The 16,367-nt window shown below is 50.4% G+C and overlaps 1 protein-coding gene across 10 annotated transcripts in view; it reads left to right on the top strand.

Moving 5' to 3' along the window:
- The window catches only part of Trappc12 (trafficking protein particle complex 12), a 59,866-nt gene extending 46,738 nt beyond the window's left edge, over nucleotides 1–13,128 (top strand). For 4 of the 10 annotated variants that reach the window (NR_165042.1, NM_001377007.1, NM_001161410.2 and 1 more), the window contains 6 exons: nucleotides 150–222; nucleotides 2,139–2,212; nucleotides 6,506–6,604; nucleotides 11,154–11,254; nucleotides 11,902–11,989; nucleotides 12,191–13,120. Coding sequence is in view for 6 of the 10 variants with exons in the window: in NM_001377007.1 (NP_001363936.1) it covers nucleotides 150–222; nucleotides 2,139–2,212; nucleotides 6,506–6,604; nucleotides 11,154–11,254; nucleotides 11,902–11,989; nucleotides 12,191–12,433 (678 nt within the window). In the remaining 4 variants the exon portion in view is untranslated. Of the gene's footprint in view, nucleotides 1–149; nucleotides 223–2,138; nucleotides 2,213–6,505; nucleotides 6,605–11,150; nucleotides 11,255–11,901; nucleotides 11,990–12,190 lie in introns of those variants that run through there. The other 6 variants (XM_006515059.2, XM_006515057.2, XR_003950034.1 and 3 more) reach the window with 4 other exon arrangements.
- Nucleotides 13,129–16,367: the final 3,239 nt, after the last annotated feature.

Here is a 16,367-nt window from a genome sequence, read left to right as displayed (position 1 = left end):
ACATCACAATGTAAAAGACGCATCTCTTGTGAACATTCCTTGCCTGATTGGTTTTCACCAAGAGAAATTTGCTGTGTCTGAAATATATGAGGACAGTGTAGCCACAAATCCACTTACAGTTTTGTTGTCCTTGTTTGAAATGACTGCAGATCTTGGCCAACTTGGAGCAAGGCTTAGCTGAAGATGGTGGTCTGAGCAGCGTCACCCAGGAAAGCAGGCAAGGTGAGCATTGCCCTTCTGTTGGCTGAACACCACTCGCTCGGATATGCAAGGCTCAACAGTATAGTTGGTCCCCACTCTTACCCAACAGTGGATGTCCCCTTCACCCATTTCCCCTGTAGCATCTACTCTGGATAGGTGAGAGGAAGGACGTGGGCTTTTACCCAGTAATGAGAAGTACACATGGGCTGAGGACAGCCCAACCCAGCTCCTCGGTGCACTGGGGGCTTTTCATTTGCCTGCGCAGATTTGCATGGAAGAGGGGAAGTGGGCCACAGTGTGAACTGTCAGTGGCTGAACATCCTGATCTTCCATGGTACCTTGGCAATCACCTATGGACACGTGGTGGACTGCAGGGGCAGATCAGCCTCTAAGATCATGTCTCAGTCTCTTTCCATTTGCTGTAATGAAATACCCAAATCTGGTTTAATTTATAAAGGACAGAGTAGTACTGGATTTACGGTTCTAGAGTCTGGGATGTCCATGAGATGATGCTGGCATATGGTGAGATCATCCGCATTGTACAGGGCATCACATGATGAGACAAGGAAGCATCTTCTTAGCTCTGTTATAAAACTGCCAGTGAGGCCAGGCACAGTGGCGTATATTTTTAATCCCAGCACTCAGGAGACAGAGGTAGGAGAGTTCTATGAATTCAAGGCCCGCCTGGTCTGCAAAGTGAGTTCTAGGACAGCAGGGCTGTTACACAGAGAAATCCTGTCTCAAAAAAAAAAAAAAACAAAGATAATAATAATAAAATCATAATAATAATTAATAAGTGAATAAAACCTCCAGCACTGTGATAAGGCCTCATCTGAGGACTTTACCTAACCTCCCAATGCCTTTCCAAGGACCCCCCATTTCAGATACCATCAACATGTGGCTTTAGGGATTATATCCCCAGTATGTAACTTTGTGTACACATATCTACCACAGCAGTTATTCTGGCTACAGCATGCTGAATACATGCCAGTCCCTTTCAGCACGTTTATAATTCCCTGGATTTGAAGGGTTGGGTGTGTATGTGTGCTGTGTGGGTGATTTATATGTGGTGTGTGCATGTGTGACGTGTGTGTGTACATTTACATGAGTATATCCTGCTATTAACTAGGCTCTGACACCCAAAGGTATGAATGTATCTGCTTGCCCTAGCTGATGTAAGCAGTGTAGTCCCCAGCTCAGCTCTTACTCCTGATGACCCAGGAACCATCAGTCAGCCCTCCCCTCACTTCAAATGTCTGTGAAGGGATCATTCCAACACAGAGGGGGAGAACCAGTGTGAAAACCAAAGAGATGGCCAGTGAAGGTTCTGAACCAGAACAGAAGATGGCCGGTATCAGATGTGAGCAGAGGTGCATTGTTCACGGTCTACTGCATCCATAGCGGTGGGTACTGGACTTATCCTGTCCTCTCATGGAGCGCTTTTATGGCCACTTCTGGTGTCCATCCTCAGTAAAGCCTGTGAAAAAGGCAGACCAGCGTTGTTCCAATCTGAAACTAAAGGCCTAGGGAAGTGGTCAGTTCCAGGTTGTAGGGACTAAAACTGCCACCAGGCCCGGGGTTCTCCGCAGCCGCTGGACACGAGCAGGCGATGTGCATGGGTCAGCTTCTGCCCTGGGCAGCAGATGCTGTCTCTGCATCAGACGTGTTCACAGGTTTAGGATTGTGGCTTAGAAGTGAGCTCCTGATGACTGCTTGAGCTGGGCTATATTTCTTGCTGCATCTGTGCAGATGGTCTCTTATGGGAGCCCACTCTGGGCATCCCACTGAGAACACTGTCCTCTGTCTCCGGTTCTTGGGGAGGCCTGGTAAGGTTAGGCGGGGAGGCGGGGGGCTTTGTGTCAGCACCCAGAGTGTAGCAGTTGCCAGCTCGCAGGAGCACACTTGCTTGTGCACACTCACGCCTCTCTCTCCCGCAGCCTCTGTTCAGCTGTGGAGGTCTCGTCTGGGCCGTGTGCTGTACTCCATGGCAAACTGTCTGCTCCTGATGAAGGTATGTGGGCGGCTGAGCTGTAGAGCACCTTGTTCTAGCAGACAGTGTCAGCTAGAGGCTGCAAGGAAGTGCTGCGTGTTCCAATAGGCCTGACAAGGAAGTGAGCCGTGGGCCTCAGCAGTCTTCAGTGTGGCCTAGATTGCTCAGTAGAGTTCACTCACACTTGGGGGCCTAACTTGTCGTTGTAAAATTTCCACAGAAAACAGTTTATATTGCTGAATTTAATTGCACGGGCCTAGGTCTAAACAGTCTAATTAAAACTGCTCACTCCGCCCGAAAATGGGCGTTTTCCTCTGAACTCCATCCAGAAAATCTCACCTTTGTTCTGATTGTTTTACTGTGAGGGTCATTTTTTAATGATTGATGGATTTGACATCTGAAGGCAGTCTTTCCCACCAGACCCTCTTGTGAGGACCTCACCCCGAGCTGTGCACCTGAGGAGCCAGTGTGACTCGGGGAGCTCTGCCGGGCTGTCAGTCACTGAATTTCCAGTCCATTCTCCACGTGGGCCCTGCCAGCGGGTTTTCAGCTTCTCTCTCATTTCAAATACATCCCATGCCTGGCTTGCCTCCCGCCCTGGGCACGGGTGGCCTGCCACAGAGCTGGCGGCCTTGCTGCCAGCTGCAGGCAGGCACTGAAGCCGCCACGGAATCTGTCAGCAGCAGACGCCCAGAGCAGCGCTGTTAACACCTTCCGAGCTGTGGTGAGACGGCTCATCAGCTCATCCTCAGCCAAGGTCGTCCTGCTCTGACTGAGCGGCCGCCAGCGGGCAGGTTACCAAGGGGAAGAGCGTGCTCCTCGCTTTAGAGCGACTGGCAGCCCTCCACGTGGCCAGCTCCTTGGACCTGGCAGGAAAGTCTGTGACCACAGCCCAGCCATAGGACAGTGTGTTTCCTCTGCACCTCTGCAGACAGGTGACGTGTGACATTGGGTGTAGACAGGCTCTTGTAGTAGGTGACCTTGACACAGAAGAATGGGTTTCCTAAAACCTCTCCAGCTGTCCTCACAGCTCTTTCCGACTCTTGAACACATTACAGCTTTTAGAAGTTCTGTGTGAGATATTTGCACATGGTCTGTTGCCACAGGGCCACTTTGTTCCTGGTATCTTCCCACATCCACCTCCCTGGTGACATCATTGCAGAGCCTCCCCCACCTCCCCATGGGCTGCAGCCCTCAGCCAAGGAGGGGCCTGCTTCCTTCTGTCCCACCGCCCCCTGTGAGGCCTGCCTCTCCTCACTGCTGTGGCCTGTAGCAGCCTGAGAAGGCACCGGGAGCCTCCAGTCTCCTGAAGTCTCTGAGCCTTGGTTGCCTTCTTAGGCTTGCAGCACTGGTGGTGCCCAGCCACAGGCTGAAGATGCTCAGGGAGGAAGTCGCTGCTCAGCTGCAGTGCACTCAGCTTGCCTTTCTGAGAGACTCTGTTAGAAAATAGTGTAACAAAAAACGCTTTCCTTTGTTTTACTGCAGTAGTGACACCGCCAGCAATGTAGGCACAGGCACCAAACGTCTGCCTGTGACATCCTGTCACCCAAGGTTCTGAACGGGACGGATTATCATGTCTCAAAAATACTTTCTCCATGGATGTAATTTAAATTAAAAGTTTGATTTAATCTTGATTTTCATGAGTTAAAGAAATGCTGTAAGGAAAGTGGATGTGAGCACATGCAGTCTGCTGCCATCTAGTGGACACGACAAGTATTGCCACAGTAGCTGGGCTGCATAGCTGGGGCCTGTGTGCCAGCTAACAATGACCTAATTAATCAGCCTTTTAATGATAAGAAATTTGCTCATATGTTCTAGTTCTGAGAGTCCCACTATATATTTCCAGGAACACCCGCTTGCAAGACAAAGCCCTTCGTTCATAAATGTGATATCCTGAGGTTTCACAGTAGCCATAAGATACCTGGACAGTTTTCAGCTTCACGTCCTTATACCTCCCACACAGCATTGACTATTGTGGCTTCTCTTTTGTGGGGAAGAGCCTGCCACACACAGGGTGCCTCCTCTTTGCTTGGAAAACACTACATAAAGCCTTTGTTGGCAACAGAACAGCCATTAATACAATTTAGCAGTCTCTCAGCCAATGCAGTTTTTAGGTGCAAGTCAGGCAAGAATGCTTTTGCCCACATATGAGTGTTTGTATTTCTATTCAAGGGCAGGTCAGTGTAGTCAGAAGAGTAGAGCGGACACACTACAAGAAGCTGTTGTCAGCTGGCCTCCAGGTTCCCAGAATGAGTGATTTCATTGACTAACAGCCAACTAGGTGGCCGTCAGTGACAGCCCTGAACACTCCCTCTAACCGCCCCCAGGCTTGTTGACACATGCTGACACTGATGCCGATAGCACCTGCCTGACAACCCCTTCTCTGCTGCTGCTTTTTCGGATCAGTCCCAAACCTGTGGATCCACCCTGCCTCCTAGGAGAACTGTAAAATCCTATCAAAACTGAACCTGGTGGTACATACCTTTAACACCAACATGGGAGACAGAAACAGATGGATCTCTTGAGAGTTCAAGACCAACTGAGTCTCTATAGTTAGTTACAGGCTGTACAGAGCTATACCGTAAGACTCAGTCTCAAAAAAGTTATATATAATGGGTATATTTATAGCCTGTTTCTTTTCTGTTGGGCCATTCTCAGTAGCATGTACCCTTGACCCTAGGGCAAGTTTGAAAGGCAGCAATGCCAATCAAAAAAATCTAAGATCCTAGCAGGGCTTACTCCTGAGGCATACTGACCCTCCATGCCATGCACCCTGGCCCTCCATGAGCTGTCCATCAGAAGCATCATGAGCAGGGTGGAGCCTAGGTCACGATGGCCTGTGATCAGATGCAGTACTGTGACTCGGCACAGCCTGCCCTCTGCTCGGTGAAATAAAACGTAAGGGTACGTACCAGGTTGGAGGAGGAGACCAGGATGGACCTTAGGGGCCATGGGCTAGACCCTGGTCAGCCTGAGAGCAGGCCCTCAAGTCGCACAGGGTGGCGTGTCCGTGTCCCCTCAGCCATGACCCTGACTGCCCAAAGGCTGCCTTCTCCCCTGACACCTCATGGTGCATGCACACACACACACATCCACGTGCACCTGCTGGCACAATGAGAAATAAGGCCGGCTGGCCTTGGGCGGGGCCGCAGTGACAGGCAGCAAACGTGGTAGGAGAGGAAATCAAGGCATGTGTGGTCTGGCTCCTTGTGAGCATCAGGCCTTGAATAAAATTAGTTTTAACGAGCTGCACTTGAAGGTACCAGACTGGAGAGTCTTCTTTTTTTTTTACCCCTGCCAAACTGGAATTTTCCTTGTCGTCTGTCTCTATAACCTCCCAATTAGCAAGCTCAGTCGCTGTAGTCCCAGTTTAGAGGAAACTTAAAGTTTAGAGTAGAGAAGTGAAATACCTCCCAGAATCTTATGGTTAGGAGGAAATGAGCAGTGCCAGCCTTGGACTGGTCACCATGAGCTGTAACTGAGAGGAAACAAGTGCTTGGCACGGCTCTTGCCACAGTGTTTGCTCGGCTGCACGCTACAGAGGCTGGAGGAGGAGCTGACCTTTGAACCCTCTCACTGAACCCAACTCTCATACCTTTTTGTACTGTGGACCAAAAGTGGGAAGTGGATACTAGGTGGGTGGTAGAGAGACTTAGCCTCAAGGAGGGGCTGCAGGCAGGAGTGGTGTGAGGCTGCTGCTAGGAAGGTGCACAGAGCTGAAGCACTGAAGACAAAGCTCAATCTGCAGGATACAGACGCCAAGGCCACAGCGCCTTCAGTGCCTCTGGACACCTGCCTCTATAGAGCAGCAGTAACTACATGTCATTATAGGTCACAGTGACATCCATATGCCCTCACTGTCATAGTAAACTTGATTGGTGGGTCATTTCAATGCAGGTATTTTGCCTCAATATTGAGCACAGAAAAGTGAGACACTTTCAAAGTGTGGCTTATGTGTTTGAAGGATGAAATGGTGCAGAACTACGAGTCCTTACAACAGCTCTGCCAGAAAAGAGGGAGGGACCAAATACAGGGATCTCTGGCTTCTGCTTAGGAAGTGGGAGCAAAAAGCAGCCTTTGGGCCAGATGCTAGGTCCAGAGCCCTGTGGTAACAAGAGGATGTATGTCACACAGAATTCAGAGTCCTCAGTCCTACCACCATTGGTGGGAGGGGTCTAGCACTAGCCTGCTGCCCCCACAGCTGTGTGTGTGTGTGTGTGTCTGTGTGTGTGTGTGTATCCCTGGACCATAATGCACTGCAAAGCGCTGTACAGCTTCTCCAGCTCACGACATGCTTTTGGTCTCTTACCATAGGACTATGTGCTGGCTGTGGATGCCTACCTCACAGTAATCAAGTACTACCCGGAGCAGGAGCCACAGCTGCTGAGTGGAATCGGCCGCATTCTCCTCCAGGTACTGGCTACACTGCTAACAGCCCAAAGGCTGAGTGCAGTGGCTGCAATCCTGTGAGGTTGCCTGTGAATTCTGCCCCTCAGAACTCATGCAAACAGGCAGTAGTAGGGAAATAGTTCAGTTCAAATTCATGTGACCATTAGGTGTTCTTTGCAATGATTCTGCTGTGTGGTGTTCTGTCCTGTTGCAGTTAGGGTCATCTGCTAACTGCAGCTGCTGTGTTGAGGGAACACTCAAGTGCACCCTGACACAGAGGCTGCAGCAATGCATAGGCTCGGTTCACTAATATTTGGTACATCATCTTGTCAGTCCCAGGATCAGGACCTCCCAGGCTGCCCAGGATATGGGCCTTGTGTGTTTGTCCCTGGAGAGGCTCTAAATCTGGGGAAAGAGGGTGTGGTTAAGAACAGCTGATGGCAAGAGGAGAAAGAGCCCACCCACTCTGGCACATGGCACTGCTACACTCGTGACCTCGCAGTGTTCTGCAGCCTGCATGGCCACCACACCTTAACAGCATCTGTAGCTAGAATGCCTTCCTGGCATGTGGGAGTCTGGAACTCATGGGTACTGGAGTCCTATATTCCCTGACTCCTTAGCAAGGCTTTCCTGCTTGGAAGACCCAGAACACAGGAGGAGGCCGTCTGCATACATATCTGGGAACACTGAAAGTACTTGTGCAGAGTGGGGAATCTGATATTTGGGGGGGGGGGGGCACAGTGGCCCCAAGGATAAGTGTCCCTCATTTCCACAGTGAAAGCCACATGACATAAGGAATGCTTAGGGACGCGACTGGCTTCTTCACTGAGCTGGAGCTGTTTGCTGTTGAGTGTATGGGAAGACAATGAAGAGGGTGCCTGGCTCCATCCTGAATGGGATCCCAAGTCAGAGGAGGCCCCTGGCTCATTGGTTTTGAAAGCCTGGGGCTGATACAGGCCAGTGCTGACCCCGGGAGCAAAGAGGAGTAGTAGTGTCCTTAGTAGCCAGAGAAAGGGCACAAAACAAGGGAAGGAGGTTTGCTGTGTAGTGGGGCTGGGCTGTTCAGCCGAGAGGAATGCTAGAGGCCCATGCTCCATCTCAGGGTCCAATGCAAAGGAGAGGTACAGTCCTTGGGACATATTGCTCCAAACAAGAGATATAGTATCTGGGCCAAGGAATCGGAGCCCAAAGAAAGCAGATCTTCAAGGCCAAGATTCCTGGGCACCGTTGAGTTTGGCCTGCAAGCAATGTGATGCTGGCTCTGCATCTTGTACCTGTTCCCTCACCCTCAGTGCACAGGAGTAACTGCCCTGTCTTCAGTGAGAAAGAGGAGCAGCCTTCTACTGCAGCCATCCCAGCAGGCTCATCTTCATCAGTGTGACATGGCCAGGCTTAAGATACGTGGCCATCCCACCCTGACAAGTCAGCAGAGTGAGCCCTTCCACAGCCATTTTTGTCTCTCCGAGTGAGTGAAGCCAAATGTGGACGTGAGCTCAGTGGCCGTGCCTGGTTTCTGTCTGGGGAAGCACACTTGAGTCCTGAAAAGCAGACACTGATGCAAACAGGGCGAAGCACTTTCTATACAACACTAAAGTGTGGGACTAGAAGTGCTTTAGTACAAAGCGCAGAGGGCTGTGGCGAAGTCTGGTGACATCATGGATGGACAGACAGTGGGTTCCTAGATGACGTCACATGGGGGGATTGGAATATTGCCATGCGCCTTGGCTGCGGGCTTCTCACTTGTATTTATATTTGTTTCTAAGGTTTTTCTAGTGCTGTGTGACCTAAGAATAGGGCCATTCCTTTATCACCTCACAATTGCTGGACCACAGAGAAAGACAGCTTTGACAAATATGAATGTCCCAGAGGCACATGCCCCTCCCCTAGCCTCTGCTATGTCTCCTGGCCACAAACCCCCTGTTGTAATCTTTCAGGGTGTTTTATTCTGAAGCAGTGCTCATTCTTTCTGAGATGAACGTAGAGCAAGTCTGGCTGTGAGCAGGGGTCACCTGTGCTGACTGTGTGCCATTCACGTGACAGCTGGAGCCCAGCTCAGGCCGGTAGCACAGTAAAGGGTTTGTTATTTCGGTATCCAGTTCCCAGGTATGAGGGAGCTCTCAAAGCCTTTGCCTGTCCCCACAGCTTGACTTCCTCCTCCCCACACTCCCTGCCAGCCTTCAGAGAGGCCAGGTGGCATCTGCATATTTGAAACTCTCAGGCCTGTGGATGTCACCGTCACACACAGCATCCTGCAGACCATGGGTGCCTTCTGTTCAGAAAGCAGGTGGAGAGTGGCTAGGGGAGGGAAGTGGACATGAGAAGGATGTCACATTGAGGAAGCCTGTTCGCAGAAGGCTGGAGGTGCCCGTACCCAGGAGCGTCTCAGACAGTCCAAAGGCAGAGTAACGTAGACTCTGGACATCTGCAGCACTCATCCTTTGAAGTTACTTCTCTCTGCTCAGACTCGGCCCCTCTGCATCTTTTCACATGGCTCTTGGGAGGTCATCACTCACACCAGCAAGATAGCTTTTGAACCACAGTGGAAGTGCAGTAGCCCAGGGAAGCCACTGTGTGAAAGCAGCTCTGCTGTCCGGAGCAGGACAAGAGCATACTCATGACCACTTGACTTCAAAGCCAGAGGCCCATGGCTGTCAGAGTTCACTGGAGAGCCAGGAAGGTGCCATACTGTAGGGGACTGCAGGCAGCCAGGGAGTGACTACTGGAACACAGTGGGGAGGAGCAGCAGAGGCCTGGGGAGGAGCCAGGGAGTGACTACTGGAACAGTGGGGAGGGGCAGCAGAGGCCTGAACTTGTCAGAGATGGAGGCAGCATAGCAGATGGGGGTGGCCAATTCAAAGTGCAGCCATGAGTAGCAAGTGCGGAACAGTGGTACACAGTAGCCCAAGGATACCTGACAGATGACACTGTACACCCTGATACGTCCTAGACATCACATTAAATATCTGTATTGTATACATGCAGCTCAGCCAGCAGTCAGACCTCAAGAAAACTGCTTAGAAGGGAATAGCCTCCAGCTTGCAAAGATGTCAACCCCTCCCCAGGAAATACAAAAACTGTTCTTGTTTATTTTATGAGCCATTGAGTGGCTAGAAGTGATAAGGACAAAGAACAAATGGAGTGATGTCTTTGCTGGAACATCGGTGAGAAAGGCTGGAGTGTTTCAGCCAGGGCTGCCACCCATCCCCAACTCAGCCAGTCAGATGAGCCCAAGCTAGGGAGAGCTCCTTCCACTTACCCCTCCCCTGTGCCCGTTGCTGAGTGGAGTCCAGGTCAGTGCAGAGAGCCAAGGGGCTCTGCCTCCCCAGCTGGGATACAGTGGTCATTCTAAATGTCTATTACCCTGCTGCTTAAAAGCAGTGTAGGACCTCAGGCTCGGTCTCCCCTGTATTGCCCTCCCCTGTCTAGAATCACTCTGGTTCCAAAAACAGGCCTGCAGATAAGTAGCTAGTGATCTGCTTCCCAGGCACTGGCTCTCTACATACAACCTACATACAACCTAAGGCAGAAGTCAACCCAAGGGTGTTCCCAGTGACAAGGTGCGGCCAAAGGGGAGAACCACTAGGCTGAGAAAGTCAGCACAAACCTCCCAATACAGAAAATGGACTTTACCAAAATCATCACTCATATAGCTCAATCCTCAGAGATCCTCCAGGCCGCAGGAGGCAAACAGTGTTCATTATAATAAGGTCCAGTGCAGTCAAAAGATGATGCTTTGTGGGGCTTGAGACAGGCTCTAAATATGTGAATCGTTCATCTGCCTATTACTGGTATGTGAGGTTGCTGTGTAACAGGGCCCTTTATGTCTTCCACTTCTTATTGCAAGCCTAACTTAGAGCACTGGGCTCCCTTCAGACTCTTAAGGCAACAGAAGAGCACGAACAGGGCCTGGCCAGCTCGCTTAGCTCCACAGCTTCCTGACACTTCCCAGCACTGATGGAGAGCCACGGCTGAGTTTTTAGAGGAAGAGTCCAAACTTCATTTGCCTTAGAGTATGAGTTCCCTTCCTCTCCCTGGGTGCCCATACCAAGGGGCCCTGCTTTGTTTGAGGGGGCTGATGGTTTCCTCACAAAGGATACCAAAAGGTCTGCTCATTTACTTTTATAGTAGGATTCTATATTATATGGTCAAAATATTACTTTAAAATTGGCAAGCTGATGGTATCTACTCTGTCCTCAGGCAGAAATAATCTCAGAAATTGACTTAGGCTTGTTGTGTTTTACCAAAGTTTGTTTTTACTGAGTGCTACACCAGAATTTATTCTCAGGGGCACAGCTGCTAAGTTGTAAGTCTTGAACCAGGCATTCATATTAACATAATTCGCTGTCAGAGACGAGAAGCACCAGACACTTTGGGTGGACCGTTTGATTTCATTACTGGATGTTAACCTGAGACTGTCTTTAAATGTCTCCTGCTCACTGAGTGGGCTCTGGGATCCCCTGTATAACATACAGGGAACTTCCTCTTCTGACATGATACTGGGAACAACTGTGATTTTTACATTTACCTCTTTTAACCTGTCAGCTAACCTGACTGGATAACTTTGTTAAAGCAGATCGGAGACATAAAAACAGCTGAAAAATATTTTCAAGACGTTGAGAAAGTAACTCAGAAGTTGGATGGACTGCAGGGTAAAATAATGGTCCTAATGAACAGGTAAATATCTTCTACTTACTTACTGGTGTGTGTGTGTGTGTGTGTGTGTGTGTGTGTGTGTGTGTGTGTGTGTGTGTGTCTGTGTTTGTGCGTATACACATGCATGCTGAGCTCAGAGGCCCACTGTGGGGAGTTGGCTCCGACACGCATGAACCCCAGCAGCTTTGTGGGACTGGGGTTCCAAGGACAGCGGGAGACTCAACCTGCTGAGCCATCTCATTGGCCCACAATTAGTCTGACGTCCCTGTCCTCAGAACTCTCAGGCCAGGTAGCTGCTGTTCTTCTAGAATCCGAACATAAGCTTGTTTTCAGTATAGCCTTACAGCAGTGTGTCACCCTGCCATCAGCTTTCCTGAGTCCCATATGCCCAGCTCATGCTCCCCGCTCTGACCACAGCAGAAAGTGAACATGGTCAGTTTATAAGCCAGGAGTAGCCTTGGTTGGAGCTACTGCATCTGGACTAGACCCTGGATGGCAGACTTGCCAGTGAGTCTGACGATTCAGTCAGCATTGAAGCCACTGCCTCCATCGTCCATCGGAGAGCACACGACCCACTCTGGTATACGTGCCTGATGTGTCCATGGTACATGGTGAAACTTACCCTTGGCTCTCCTGTGCTCACTGCCTTCTCTGCTGTGTTCTTCCAGAGCCTTTCTGTACCTTGGCCAGAATAACTTCGCAGAAGCTCACAAGTTCTTCACAGAGATTTTGAGAATGGACCCAACAAATGCAGTGGTAAGACATGCAGACTGGGTACCCCACGGGCCCCTCTACCTTTTGCTGACCAGTAATCCCAGACTCCTGCTCTGGCCTGGCCTGGCCTGGGCTGGCCTTTAAAGAGGTCCACAAAGGGTCTGGTGAGACATGGGGACCAGGGACCACCAAGACAGACGGGCTTGTGTGTGCGCCACCCTGAGCACGTGTTCTTTGCTCCAGGCCAACAACAATGCTGCTGTGTGTCTGCTTTACCTGGGAAAGCTCAAGGACTCCCTGCGGCAGCTGGAGGCCATGGTGCAGCAGGACCCCAGGCACTACCTGCACGAGAGCGTGCTCTTCAACCTGACCACCATGTACGAGCTGGAGTCCTCAAGGAGCATGCAAAAGAAGCAGAGCCTACTTGAGGCCGTTGCTAGCAAAGAAGGGGACAGCTTCAACACACAGTGCCTGAAGCTGGCTTAGTTCCCTCCAGGTCTCTGTACCTGCAGACACTTGAGCAGATGGGTCAGTAAAAGCATTTGATGGGTGTGCAGGAGCATGCCTTCGGCTGGCTGGGCTACCCTCAGACCCGCTGACCTGCCTACCATGCAGTTGCACAATACTGCCTGTTGGTGAAGGTGAGCCATATGCATGGCATTCAGAAACAGGGAACATAAGGACATGGGGTTCCCTTGGTTTGTTCATGGAAGCTAACTTGTTCTTTGGTCACTTCTGAATACTCGTTTGGTAAATAATATTGCCTGTTCTCACTATAGGCCTAAACAATCACAGTTCATTGTCTTCCTCCCTCCATATCCCAAACAAAAGTATTGCTTTGATTATTCAGCTCACTCAGAACACAGCTGGGCAAGGAGCATCATGGGCTGGCACAGCATCTATGCGCTCCTGTGCCTGAAGGCAAGAGAATTGCTTAACGCTTGTATGCGCTTTTTCCACTTTGCAAAATGTAAAGGACCTGGAAATGGTCTTCCGTTCCCAGCTTTCCTAATTCATGTGAAAACACTCATTTTAAAGGCAGGATGCACGGCTGTGGGATGCAGCGGAGCATCATTTGTGCCTCACGATCTGAGGGCATGGGTTCCACCCCAGCTCCATAAGCAAAACTGCTGGCTCTTCATGTCTGTAATAAAGTGAAAAGTGTTTGTGTTATTTCCTGAGGAGACATGAGCAAATACGTCAGAAGTGGCACAGATGACAGACCAAATGGTCTTACTCGAGACTTAACTTAGAGAAGCAGTGAGTTTAGGGGGCTCACTCACAGGAGCATGGATACTCAGAGATGCTGAAAAGGTCACCCCTCCTTGGTGGGGACTGTCAAAAGCTGAATCTGTGGAGCCCCTGCAGAACTTAAGTCAGCTCAGCTGGCCAGCATCCTGTTCCAGCTGTTGTTACTGCTGTGTAACCTTGAGGAGGGGTCTCATGAACATAGCAAGTTACATGGGACCTGTTCTTCCAGGGAGCTGTAGTTCACTTCAGAGGAAGAGGCCACACTGCGCTCCACCCCTTTATCACCTCCAATTCTTTCCACACTGGCTTCCCTGGTGTCTCCTGGGCTTTACAAGGGCTCTGTAGACGTTGGTTTATGATTGGCATTGTCCCACTGTACCTCAGCAACAGTCACTCGCAGGAGCTTGACTGGCGGGTGTCATCAGTCATCTTTGGAGTAAACACATTGCAGAGGCCAGTTGTACAGGCAGCACATCTGTTTTTTTTTTTTTTTTTTTTGGTGGACCCTAGAGCAGCGTCCACCCCAGCCACAGGCTGCCCGCCCACCCTGCTTTTCAGTTCCAAACTGAGTTCCCTCCAGGGGAGCACACTTAGAATCCACTCAGAAGCCAGAAGAAAGCACTGGAGCTCTGGGTGGCTGGGAGCAGCATGATCCAGATTCTGGGAACCAAACTCTGGTCCTCTTCAAGATCAGCAAGCAGTCTTACCCCTGAGCCACCTCTTCTGGTCTGTGTACTGCATGTTCTTAAGGCTAGGACTAGGAATGTGGCATGTGGGAGAGGCGGGGCCAAGTGCACTGTCACTGCCACCAAGGGCAGAAGACAGTTGTTCACAGTCTTGCAGAACAGAAACAAGGCCTAAGGGGCTGAGGCAGAACACCTTGCCTGTTTTGGGCCAGGGATGTGAGAGCTAAGCCACAAGGGTCCTCGGCTCTGGCCATTCCAGCAGATTCACCCTGCTCCCCTCGGGCACCACATCAACAGACGGCATGCCAGGAGCCACTGGATGTCCAGGCAGCAGAAACAGTATCCTAAGGTATGGTCTCACATCTGCAGGTAAGGTCAACCCAGTGATCACCCACATTCCCATGAGCCCACATTCCCATGAGCCCACATTCCCATGGTCTTAGTATTCTGTTGCTGTGAAGAGGCACCATGACCACAGCAACACTTATAAACATTAATTGGTTTCAGAGGTATAGTCATTATCATCATTGAGGGAAACATGATAGCATACAGGCAGACATGGTGCTAGAGACGGAGCTGAGGAGATCAAGCCACTGGGCCTGGCTTGAGCTTTTGAAACCTCAAAGCTCCCCACCCCCCAGTGACACATTTACTCCATGGCCACACCTCCTAATCCTCAAATAGTGCCTCTTCCTGGTCACTGAGCATTCCGATCTGAGGCGATTCATCCGCCCAGTGAGAGGCAAGGGCCAGAGAGGAAAAGAGGCTGCTCTTGCGGTCCTGAAAGCATGGCCGTTCTATGGATTAGCTTTGAGCCTCTGTGTTAGAGCTACCCACAGAAGACATCACAAACTAGACCCCCCCCCCCCAAAAAAAATCAGGGCAGATGCTGGTATACATGTCACTCTTAGGATCAGGGCAGCTAGCTGGGTGTGGTGGCACATGCCTTTAATCCCAGCACTTGGGAGGCAGAGGCAGGCAGATTTCTGAGTTTGAGGCCAGCCTGGTCTACAAAGTGAGTTCCAGGAGAGCCAGGGCTACACAGAGAAACCCTGTCTTGGGAAAAAAAAAAAAAAAAAAAAAAGATCAGGGCAGCTAAAATAAATGCAGACTCCCTCACACAGGGAAGCCCAGTTATCCTGGCAACAACCCAAGCTATCATCACTCTGGCACCAGAAGTGATAGGCTATTTTTCAAGGTTCACTATGCTAATTTTTGAACAGCCATTATTCTTCTAATCCGTCATAATAAACTGCCACACTCCCTCAGGAGCAATCCCCTTTTCTTGTTTTTCTCCTCCTAGAGAGTTAATGCCTGCAGGTCTTGGACCCATTTGAACACCACCACCTCTGCGAAACCCTGTCCAATCACACTGGTGAAGAGTAACAGGCCACACAGTAAGCTCAGCCCTTCATATGGAACCCACCACTAGGAAGCCCACTGGGAGGGAACATCCAGTCTGGAGCTCACCCAGGCCTGGGTTTAGCAGAGCCAATACCAACACTTCCATGTGCCACACAGCATCCTTGCTTCATGTTGTTTGGTACCTAAGCTACAGGATATGCAGACAGGTCAAAGTTCATACTGGCCTGTGGACACTCATCTAGCATAAAAACAGCACACATGAAAAGGGAAGCCTGCGTGACTTATGTTTCTATTGCTGTGATAAACATCAGAATCTTTTGGGAAGGTAAGATTTTTATTTCATCTCCAGGGTTGCAATCTATCATGGAGGGAAATCAGGGCAGAAACCTTGGGACAGTAAACTGAAGCAGAACCCACAAAGGAACACTGGTGTACTGACTTGCTCAGCCTGTTTTCTTACACCACCCAGGACTACCTGTTTTCTTACCCCCACCCACAGTGAGCTGAGCCCTCCCACGTCAATCGTTACGTTAATCAAGAAAATGCCCTACAGACTTGCCTATGAGCCAACCTTAGAAAATCATTTTCTCAATTAAGAGTCCCTCTTCCCAGGAAAGCCTGTGTCTGTCAAGTTGACACGAACCAACCAGCATAGTGACAGAGAAGAACACATTCCCTGCACTGAGCATAGCCATTTATTTTGTTGTTTGAGACAGTTCTACCCTACGTAGGGAACCAGACACACATGGAACACTGGGTTCTCCTGCCTCCACCTCCAGAGTGCTGGGATTCCATGTCTGTGTTACCACACCCTGCTTGGACCACTTCTTAACTGGTCCTGTCCCTCCCCAGCGCTCTGTCAGACCCGGCCTTCTCTCTCCCTGAACTCCCCAGATTCTACCTTGAGGGGAGAGCCAGGCCCCTACTGCAGAGCAAACGGAAGCCTGCACAGTCTGCTTCCACCAAGACCTGTTCCCTCTCTACCATCCCAGCCACAGGGGCCATCAGCCCTGGTCTTTCCCCAGAGCCTTGGTCTGCTGGACTTTCCATCATTAGAACTAAATATCCACAATATGCATACAACTAAAGTTCTTGTTGCCCAGGGTGACTGGATTTGG

Source organism: Mus musculus, chromosome 12 (assembly GCF_000001635.26).
Source record: "Mus musculus strain C57BL/6J chromosome 12, GRCm38.p6 C57BL/6J".
In the NCBI taxonomy this organism is placed as follows: Eukaryota; Metazoa; Chordata; class Mammalia; order Rodentia; family Muridae; genus Mus; species Mus musculus.
Note: the sequence above shows the minus strand (reverse complement) of the source record. Positions and strands in the feature narration are given on the sequence as shown.